At 58.0% G+C, this 10476-nt stretch overlaps 1 protein-coding gene across 1 annotated transcript; it reads left to right on the plus strand.

Moving 5' to 3' along the window:
• The first annotated feature begins 1197 nt into the window (after window positions 1-1197).
• Window positions 1198-3972, plus strand: MRPS23 (mitochondrial ribosomal protein S23). The gene is made up of 5 exons (XM_053995549.1): window positions 1198-1303; window positions 1409-1573; window positions 2764-2841; window positions 2950-3073; window positions 3571-3972. The coding sequence occupies exons 1-5, from the start codon at window positions 1251-1253 to the stop codon at window positions 3718-3720; spliced, it is 570 nt and encodes a 189-aa protein (XP_053851524.1). The 5' UTR covers window positions 1198-1250; the 3' UTR covers window positions 3721-3972.
• Window positions 3973-10476: the final 6504 nt, after the last annotated feature.

A 10476-nucleotide genomic window follows, 5' to 3' on the forward strand; every position in this document is an offset into this window, starting at 1 on the left:
GCTCACACGGAGCCTCACGCGTGGCTCGGGAACCTTCCCCGCTGAAAGCGGAGCCTGGGCAGAGTCAAGGCGTTCTCGCCCGAAATGTCAGAAGCACCGACAGGCCGGAGAGAGCCTGGCTGTGCGGAGGGCAGAGCCCCGGCAGCTCCCCGTGGAATTGCTCCCCTCTCGGGGACTTTGCTGAGCGGCCGGGGACGGGCAGGGCACGGCCGAGCCCGGGGCCGCAGGGGGTGCCCCGGAGAGGCTGCCTGCAGCCAGGGGCTCGAACCGGGGCTGCTGCTGCTGCTGGACCGAGCCTGAAACACGGAGCTCCTCCGGGGTCACCCCGGCTCTGCCGGGACAGCCCCCGCGCGGGGCTGCTGCCGGCCCTGCTGTCCCCTGTGCTCATCCCACTGTCCCCTGTGCTGATCCCACTGTCACTGCTGCTGATCCCACTGTCACTGCTGCCCACCCTGCTGTCCCCTTGTCCTGACACCACTGTCCCCCTTGTCCTGACCCCACTGTCACTGCTGCCCACCCTGCTGTGACACCCGCTGTCCCCTTGTCCTGATCCCACTGTCCCCTGTGCTCATCCCACTGTCACTGCTGCCCACCCTGCTGTCCCCTTGTCCTGATCCCACTGTCCCCTGTCCTGACCCTGCTGTCCCCTGTGCTCATCCCACTGTCACTGCTGCTGATCCCACTGTCCCTTGTCCTGATCTCCCTGTCCCCTTGTGCTGACCCTGCTGTCACTGCTGCCAGTGCCGACCCCGCTGTCCCCTGTGCTGATCCCACTGTTCCCTGTGGGTCCCACTGTGCGGGTGGCACTGTGGGGGTATCTCAGGTGTCACTGTGGGGGTGTCACTGTGGGGGTGTCACTGTCAGGTGTCACTGTGGTGTCACTGTGGTGTCACTGTGGGGTGTCACTGCGGGGGTGTCTGTGAGGGACAGCGGCGGGACCTGGCCGTGGGCCCAGCTCGGGGTGTTCCCGAGCTGCCCCAGCGAACAGCAGGAGACGAGGCTGCCCCGAGCCCCGGGACTGCCGGCGCTCACCGGGGCCGGTCCCGTCTGTCGCGACAGCGCCGGTGGCGAGCGCCGAACGGATGGGGGCCACCCGGCTCGGCCATCGGCTGGCGCTGCCTGGGCACCCTCTCCCGCCGCCGCTCGGCACTCGGCTGCGTGCCCTGGCGGCCGCTCCGGTTCCGGTTCCGTTCCGGTTCCGTTTCCGGTTCCGGGTGCGCGGCAGCAGCGGGCCGGGCTGCGGGGCCGCCATGGCCGCCACGGCCGGGAGCCGCACGCACAAGATCGGCAGCGTGTTCAGCCGGTGCGGGGCCGGGCGGGGGGCGGTTCAGCCGGTTCAGCCGGGGCGGCGCCGGTTCCCCGTGAGCGCGGCCCCCTGAGCCCGCGCTGAGCCGCTTGTGGCCCGCAGGACGCGGAACCTGGTGCGCATCGGGCTGCTGGAGAAGCCGCCGTGGCTGGACGTGTACGCCGCGTTCCCGCCGCTGCGGGAGCCCGTGTTCCGCGTGCCGCGGCCGCGCTACCGGAGCCGCGACCGCGTCGCCGCCGTGCTCTACCGGGAGGACACCGTGAGGGCGTGAGTGCGGCCGGCCCGGCCCCGCCGAGCGGCCCCGCGGCCCGGCCCCTGCTGCTGGGGCTCGGGCTGAACCGGGGCTTCGGGGGAAACCGGCGGAAACTGGGATAAACCGGGGGAAACTGGGATAAACCGGGGGAAACTGGGATAAACCGGGGGAAATTGGGGTGAACCGGGGAAATTGGGATAAACCGGGGGAAATTGGGATAAACCGGGGGAAACCGGGGGAAACTGGGATAAACCGGGGGAAATTGGGGTGAACCGGGGGAAATTGGGGATTTGGGGTGAACCGGGGGAAACTGGGGTGAACCGGGGGGGTTTGGGGTAAATCAGGGGGGTTTGGGGGAAATCGGGGATTTGGGGGAAATCAGGGGGTTTGGGGGAAATTGGGGGGGTTTGGGGGAAATCGGGAAGAATTGGGACAAATCGGGGTGAGGGTTTTTTTAATAAATTGGGCTGGGTTTTTTTTTTCATAAATTGGGGTTGTTTTTTGGAGCAAATCAGGGGTTTTTTTAAAATAAATCTGGGTTGATTTTTGGGGATAAATCGGGGTAGGTTTTGGGAATAAATCGGGGTGGGTTTGGGGTAAATCAGGCTGGGTTTTGGGGTGAATCAGAGTGGGTTTGAGGATAAATCAGGGCGGGTTTTGGGGTGAATCAGGGTGTTTTTTGGGATAAATCAGGGTGGTTTTTGGGGTGAATCAGGCTGGGTTTTGGGGTGAATCAGGCTGGGTTTTGGGGTGAATCAGGCTGGGTTTGAGGATAAATCAGGGTGGGTTTTGGGGTGAATCAGGCTGGGTTTTGGGGTGAATCAGGCTGGGTTTTCTGCCCTACCCCGTGTTTCCTGGAGGCTCCTCTGGGCCCTGCCCAGCACAGAGCTCCAGCCCTGCCTGAGCCACGGCTGCTGGTGTTAACCTGAGTTTATTAACACAGCTAAAGGGCTGGAAGGAAGCTCTGTAGGATCCCAGGCAGGTTTGGGTTGCCAGGGTCCCCAAAGCCACCCAGTGCCACCCCTGCCATGGCAGGGACACCCCCCAGTGTCCAGCCTGGCCTGGGCCCCTGCCAGGTGTTCACAAAGGCTCATAAATAAAAATAATTGTGTGCTCTCACTGCACCCTCAGCGTTCTGACTCTGCTCTTGTCTGTTCACTCTTGATTTAGCTGCAAAATCTGAACAGTTTCCTTTTCTGAGCAGGAGGTTTTACAAAGTTTATGGCAACGGCCCCAAACCTTTCGAGCTGACACGGTTAAACTTCAAATCTACTTGCCAGAGGTGAGGATGATTAAACCAGAAATGTTCCTGGGACTGTCCCCTTTCCCCCCTCCAGCCAGGGAACCAGAGCAGCATTTGTGAGTGTAAAAAAGCAACTTTGCAACCCAGGTTTGTTGAGAAGTACAATGAACTGAAGGAAGAAGGGAAAATTGAAGAGGAGAAATTGTTTGAAGAAACAGGAAAAGCCCTTTTAGCCAGTGGGATCCTTTTACAGAGAAGAGGAGTAGATAAAGTGAGTATTAAATATCCACAGGGTGACTTGGCTGGTGGATTGAGAAAACTCCACTCCCAGGCCCTTAGTGCTGAGCTGGTCTGAATTAAATCCTCAGCACAGCACTCACACCCCTGATGCTCTTAAAAATGTCTTTGCTGTGCAGACAAAACTTTCCTCTTGGCCATGAACGGGTCTGGCCAAGGTGAAGGGACTTGGGGGTCAGAAAAGATGTTTTTTCTGGAGGTGAAATTGAATAATCATTCAAATAATCCGTGGTGTATCTGTATAAAGCATTTGGAACTTTGAAGTTGTTGTTGTATCTTGAATTTTTCCATGTTTTAGCTGGAGGTCAGCAGCCTCTCTGGGAATGTGGTGACATTGTGTTGTGCCTCCACAGCAATCCCAGCAGGAATGAAGCTCTCTTTGCACACACAGAGAGCTGTTGCTCTCCTCAGCCACCCTTCAGAAGCTTTTCCCACCCTGTTTCATGTGCTCTTTCCTGTCCTTCCCTGCAGGTGGCCCAGCAGGGTGCTGGATCCAGGGATCCTGCCTTGCAGCCCCAGCTCCAGGCTGTGCTGGAGGAGCTGCAGGAGAAGAGGAAGGACGGGGAGCAGCAGCCACCAGAGCTGGCAGGGACACACAAGGAGCACCCCTGTCCCTCCTGACAGCCCTGCTGAGCCCTGTCACCTGCCAGGAGCCACCCTCCAGCCCTCTGTGGGGACACCTCCCTGTGGGACAGGATCCTGGTGCCCTCCAGGCTTCTCCATGGCACACGTGTTCCCCTCTGTCCAGCTCCACATTGATAAAGTCACAGATAATCTTATTTTTTTTTAGGGCTCACGACCGTTTTCTGAAATCACGTTGGAAAATACCGAGTGTAAAAGTGGAAAATTAAAACATTTCCATTAAAAACTGGAGGTTCTGCCTGGTCAGGTGCCTGGTGTGCAGTAGTGAAGACGTTTCCTGCTGGGGGGATGCAGATCCTGTTTGATGTGTTCCAGCAGCTGTCTGAAGTGTCATCTTTTTATAGCTGACTGGGGAAAGGTGCTGTTTATAGAAGTGGTGTCATGTGCTCTTCCCATCCCATCACCTGCTTAAATTCAGAGTGGGATGAGGTGTGGCAGAAGCAGAAAACTGGGAGCTTTGCAGTTTTTTTAGTGGCTCCTGATGAAACTGGCCACCTTTGGAGTGTGAACGTGGGATGTTCCAGCTGTTTGCTGAGAGAAAGGTGACGCTGCTTAGGAGCAGTCACTGGAAACCTGGCATGGACAAAAATAACAACCAGTCTTGCTGGGATTAGGAGGGAGTTCTTCCCGTGCCTGCAAATCCAGTGCCTGGCTGATCTTTCATGAAACATTTTGGCTTGGGCTCTATGAAAAACAGTTTGGTTTTTTCTCTTTTTTTGGCGATTTTTGCCGTGTTTTTCTTTCGTTTGTGATTTTTTAAAACCCCGGACTGGCACCCCCCACCACTGACAGGTGTAAATGATGCCCAGCCCGTCCCTCCCTGCCCGGTTTGGTGCTGCTGCTGCTGGGTGAGGTGCAGGAAAGCTCAGTGGCAGTGGGAAGCAGGGTGTAGAAATGCCCCTGGTTTGGTTTCTGTGCCTTGGTTCACTCCTGGCAGTGATGTGATCACAGCACAATTGCTCAGTTATCCTCGGAAGGTCAAACTTTATTCCCAGTTCTGCTCTTGTAGAAGAGCTAAACCCTCTCAGGGTTCTGTTACAAAGAGCAAAAATCCCTGTGTTTTAGCACTGATCCATTTCCAGCTCCAGCAATAACATCGAGTTTAGAGCCCTCCCGGAGCCTTGGGGTGTGCCCTGAACGAGTTGCTGTGCCCTGAACGAGTTGCTGTGCCGAGCAGACCAGGAGAAAGTTGGAATTGGTTTTGTTTTGTGTTGAAAAAAAGCCCCAGAGGGCGGCTCTGGGGGCAGATCCCTCCCGAGTGGGCTCACGGGGAGCCCTCGTGTTTGCCCTCGGGGGCAGCTGTGGCCGGGGGGGGGTGAACTGAGAGACCCCTCGGGGGCTTCTCCTGCCGGGAACACCTGGGAAGGTGATGGGGACCGGCTGCAGGTCGTTAATTACCATGGCCACGGTGATGGCCAAAGCTGAGGGGGTTTTGGGCTGATTGCCTCGTGCCCAGGGAGCCGAGCCCCGGCTGGGGCAGGGCAGGCTGTGGTTGATGGAGAAGTGGTTGGAACGTTCAGCGCCGTGGATTTGTTGTGCCTTGGGGGGTGACGGGGACCCCGCGGGGTCAGGTATGCGAGCCGGAGCGTTTGGTGCAATTCAGATAAAACCAGTTAAACCAGTGAGCCTGAACAGCGTTGGGTGGGCGCGTGTGCCGGGCTGGAGGGCGATGCTGATGGTCGGGACCTGCTGAAACTGCGGGAATTTAATTAAGAAGTTGCGGGCAGCAGCCGGGGGGGGGGGATTTGTCACTGCCGGGGCGTTCTCCCGGCAGCAGGAGGGGTCTGAGGGTCCCCGCAGCCCCCGGTCCCCCGGCGCTCCCCGCTAGGTGGGAGCCGCGCTCCGCGCTCCCGGCACCGAGCGGCGGCCGCGGCCCCTCCCGAGCCCTGCCCGGGCCGCTGCGGGCACCGCAGCCTCCCGCAGGCGAGGTGCGAGCCCCAGCTTTCAGCAGGAAATACTTGAAAAGGCATCGCGGCTTCCCCGGGGTGGGAGCGGGGGATGCACCGGGGGAGTTGCGGTGATGGAGAGCCCCGCGGTGCGGGGATTCCTGCCCGGGGGCGGGCAAAGGCTGCTCCGGCACTCCCAGGGCTGTGTCCCCGTGCCAAGGACAGCTCCGGTAATGTCCCCGCAGCGCCATGGAAGCGCTCGTTCCTGCCCGGGGAGAGGCGGTCGCTGCCTCGCCATCCGCAGCCCGAAGCGGGGCAGCCGTGTGACCTTTCCTGCGCCGGGTCCTGACCTTCCTCCCGCGGGCCGAGTGCTGCGGGTGCGGGTGGCAGCTCCTCTCAGCGGCCGCCGGGCTATTTTAAGTGACCGTAAATGCCGAAGTATCGGTTACACGCAGCCCGAACTCCTGGTGGAGCGGGCGGGGACACCTTCCAGAGCCAGGCTGAAGGTTCTCCAAGGGCAGGTGCTGAGAACGTGGGCTGAGAGTTTCGGGGTGCAGAGCTGCCTGCCCTGCAGAATGCAGGGGTGATTGGAGGACTCTCCCAGGGGTGATGCAGCATTCCTTACACCGATGTTTTCCCAAAGAGTGCAGAGGTGTCCTGCTGGAGCAAACACCTCCAGTCCCACAGGTCAGGGCTGCAGAGCCGGGCTCTGAGCTTGGGCTCTGTTTTAACCCACAGGCAGCCTCTCCCAGAGCCCTGCTCAGCCCCTTCACGTGTTCCTGGGCCATGGATTATCCGCTGGTATGTGTTGAGGGCAGGGGAGCTAAGGATTTAATAGGATCAGGTCTAATGTCTGGAGCAGCCAAAATAATTCATCAGCTTTGCTGGCAAAACGGGTGATCTGACCTTGCCAATGCCAAGCTTCACCGAGGCAGATAATAAAGGGTTTAATGTTTGAAGAACATGGTTCCAAATAAGATATAAAATTGTTGGCATTGCCACTCTGTGGAATCCTCTGGGATTTGCCTCTGCCCAACCGTGCCAAACACACACATTTGGTCTTCAAACCTGCCCCGTTTTGAGCTTTGGAATATTCCAGAAATCTGTATCTGTTAGGAAGATGGGTGTGGAATCAGAGCAGGGTGCTGGCTCTGATGTGCTGTTTCCACACTGGAGAGGGGATGGCACAGAAGTGGCTCCTGCTTTGCAAGGGAGGTGTCAGTTCTGCCACCTGCCTGGTTCTGGTTCTAAACTGGGGCTTTTTAACGGGTTTGGTGCTTTTTGCAGCACTCTGCAGCACCAGCAATGTCCATGGCACAGTAATTCCCGGCCCGAGAGTTCTGGGCTGTGCCAGGTGCAGGACAAAACCCCAGGGCAGGGCAGGGCAGGAGGCTCAGGGCACACCGGTGAGAACAGCAGAAAGAGCTCAGCAGGGGCTGACGAAGCTGCTGCTGTTTCACCAGTAAATCCTGGCAGGGCCTGAGCCCCTCGTTGGCCAGTTCTGACCCAGTGATGGCAGCCACGGCCCCTTTGGCCAGGTCAGCCGCTGGGGCTGGGACCCCAGCGTGGGGTGAGCTCACTCTGGGCACAGCAGTGCGTTTAATGAACGCTCTGACACCCACTGCAGGAGCTGTGTGCTGTCCCACGGCTCAGCCGGGCTGCCGGGGGCTGCTTCGCTGGCAGAAAGGGAAATGCTGCCCCAAGAACGCCCCGCGGCGCCATCCCCATGAGCTCAGGAGTCCGCGGTGGGGCGGCTCCCCCGGGCCACTGTCACTGCCCCAGCGGCTGCCCCGAGCCGGGGCTTTGAAATCTCCCCGGTCTCAGCAGGGATTCGGGCTGGCCCCGGTGCCTCAGCTGCCCTTGGCTCTGTCTGCCCCTGTGCTGCTGCTGCCTCTCTGCATATTGCAAGCTCATTCTGATGTGCGCTAATGCTGTTATCCTCCAGAAATTGAAATCAAGTCTGAACCTATAATGTTTCACTGGGAGGGAATTGGGGTTATATATTCCTGTGTACAGCAGCATTCTATTTCAGTCATAGCATTTAATTATGATTGGTGTGTTAGTGCCCACCAGAGCATAACAAATTGTCATTATGTTATTCTGCTGAGTCTAATTTAATTGGCAAGTTGTCACAAAAGCAATTATCCATCATTTATTTTGTTGCCATAACCACATCTTGGAGAGCACCTGCTGTCTGAAGTGCAGTCTCTTGGTCCTGGATTTCTTCCACTTGCCTGACACAAAGACACCATTTCCTCCTCTTATTTAGAAACACCTTCCTCGTTTCCCAGCGTGGGCTCGTGTGCAGGGCCGGGAATGCCGGAGGGAATGCTCTGTGCAGGTGGAGCCCTGTTGGGACATCCCGGGGCTGCTGCGACCCATGGAGCCCCGGGGGCCAGCCCAGGGCAGTGTCTGGGGGTGGTGGTCAGGTGTGGGAGTCTCTCCTCACTTCTGGAGAGCTGGCATGAGCTGAGGAGAGAAAGGAGAGCTTGAAGCGAGACATTCCCTGCCTGCAGTAAATACAGCTCTTGGCTTCCTGCAAATAATTCTGGGGAAAGACAGGGAGGGGGAAAAGGCCCCTGAGCTGCTGGTGGTTTATTTTGGTGTCTAAACACCCAGAGTTGTTTGGAGGAGCAGAAAGGCTGCAGGGCTCAGCCCTGGCCAGGCTCAGCGGGGCACCCTGGGGCACCTCGGCTGCCATTCCCCGGCTCCCAGGGCGGCTGGAATCCATCCCAGAGCCCGGCAACCTGGGCTGCTCTCCACTGAGCAACTTTCAGATAAGGCATCTGGGCTCCCGGGGAGATTAGGAGGCTGGCGAGGGAAGATTAGTGGTTTCTTATAATCCAGCAGGCAAAGCAATATCAGACTTCCCGAGACCAAGCCCAAAGTGCTGATTTTCTCCTTCCCGAGATGGCACGTGGCTGTGACCTGTTCACTCTTGAGATTTTGGAGATTGCGTCCCAAAATCCTGCAAGGCTAATGCAGACTCATGAACTCAAAGCCTGTGACTCGCTGTGATGAATGAGTAAATAAATGAAAATCTGTTCTGATGTCTGTATTTCTGTGAGTTACTCCCCTCTCCGCCCTGTCTGTAATCTCTTCCCCTCTGGTAGTTCTGATTAGCTGCTAATGAGGAAAGATGATTTTGTAGTTAAAGCACAGAGAGAGGGTTTTGTTCCTAGTTCTGCCTTTTTTTAAACTTTCCCTTCCATGCCTTGATTTTCCCAATCTGTGGGCCCGGATACTGTTGATTTAAGATGGTGTGAAGTTAAATTAATCCGTGTTTTCAAACCAATTTGTTTCAAAGGGAGGGGTACAGTGACTTGGAAAGGAGGGATCATCAATTTTCCCTCTCGCTGCTCCTGCTGAAGATGAGCACTGTCCTTGTCTCATTTCCCAGCAGTGACAACCTGGTGCTGGCCAGGCTCTGTGCTCACAGTCACCAGGAGAAGGTCTGGGGGTCTGCAGGTGTCCCTGCTGTGCCTCTCTGGTCACTCCCCCGTGCTGGAGCTTGTCCCTTTTCCCTGGGCTGGCTGTCACTTGATCCCGTGGTGCTGCTGGGGCAGGTGGAGGGTGCTGGCTCGGGGTTAGACCTGCAGCCACGCCGGCAGGTATTTGTGTGTCTGATTTATGGGTGAAATCCCCCGCCATGGAGGAGGCATCGTGAAACGGCCGAGTGTGATAAATAACTCATTGTAATGTATTATTTAGCAAATTATAATGAAAAGCAGAAAACACACAGAGGGGAGCAGACAAATGCGTTCCCCAGCTGGCAACTTACTGATGGTTTAGAGCCAGAAAACGGATATTTAAGAGCGTTTGGGAATTCCCATGGCTTCCCCTACAGATAAATCACCTTTCTGCAGATGTATTTACTGGGTGCCCTGCTGCCGGCTTTGATCCTGGGGGAGGAAATCACCCCAAGAGCTGGGGAGAGGAGTGGACCCGAGCTCCGTGTCCTGCCCTGAACCAGAGCTGCTCCCCCGGAGGGAAATCCCCTGGATTCCCTCGGTCCTGCAGCTCCTGGCTGCCGGCAGGAGGGACGGGGACGGTCCCAAAGCAGCGGCTCCGTGCTCGGGGCGAGGCAGGAGCGCTGTGCCGGCTCTGCGGGGCATCCACCCGGCCGTGCGTCCCTGGGGGGCGAGCGGGGGGCGAATCCCAGCCTTCCCGGGCAGTGATTGCCCGGCTCTCCAGGTTTCCCGGGCAGAGGTTTCCTGGCTCCCCAGGTTTCCCGGGCAAAGTTTTCCCGGCCTTCCCGGGCAGAGTTTTCCCGGTTTCCTGGGCAGAGTTTTCCAGGTTTCCCGGGCAGAGTTTTCCCGGCTCTCCAGGTTTCCCGGGCAGAGTTTTACCGGTTTCCTGGGCAGAGTTTTCCCGGTTTCCTGGGCAGAGTTTTCCCGGTTTCCCGGGCAGAGTTTTCCCGGCTGTCCAGGTTTCCTGGACAGAGTTTTCCCGGTTTCCCGGGCAGAGTTTTCCCGGCTGTCCAGGTTTCCCGGGCAGAGTTTTCCCGGCTCCACGGCTCCCCAGGTTTCCCGGGCAGAGTTTTCCCGGTTTCCCGGGCAGAGTTTTCCCGGCTCTCCAGGTTTCCCGGGCAGAGTTTTCCCGGCTCTCCGTCCCCGCCGCTCCCGGTGCCGGTGCCGCGGTGGCACCAGGGGGTGCTGCCTGATCGCGCTCGGCGCTGCCGCCGGCAGAGCAGCGAGAAGGTGACTCGCGTTTACCTGTTTGCTGTTTGGTTTTTTTTTTCGCTATTATTTCGGTTTGGCTGCTCCCATCTCCTCCCCCGTGCTGTTGGGGAGGGTTTCCCGTGGCAGCGTGCGATGCTCTCTCTGCTCCTCGCTGTTGAGATATTTGA

This window comes from Vidua macroura, chromosome 20 (assembly GCF_024509145.1).
Source record: "Vidua macroura isolate BioBank_ID:100142 chromosome 20, ASM2450914v1, whole genome shotgun sequence".
In the NCBI taxonomy this organism is placed as follows: domain Eukaryota; kingdom Metazoa; phylum Chordata; class Aves; order Passeriformes; family Viduidae; genus Vidua; species Vidua macroura.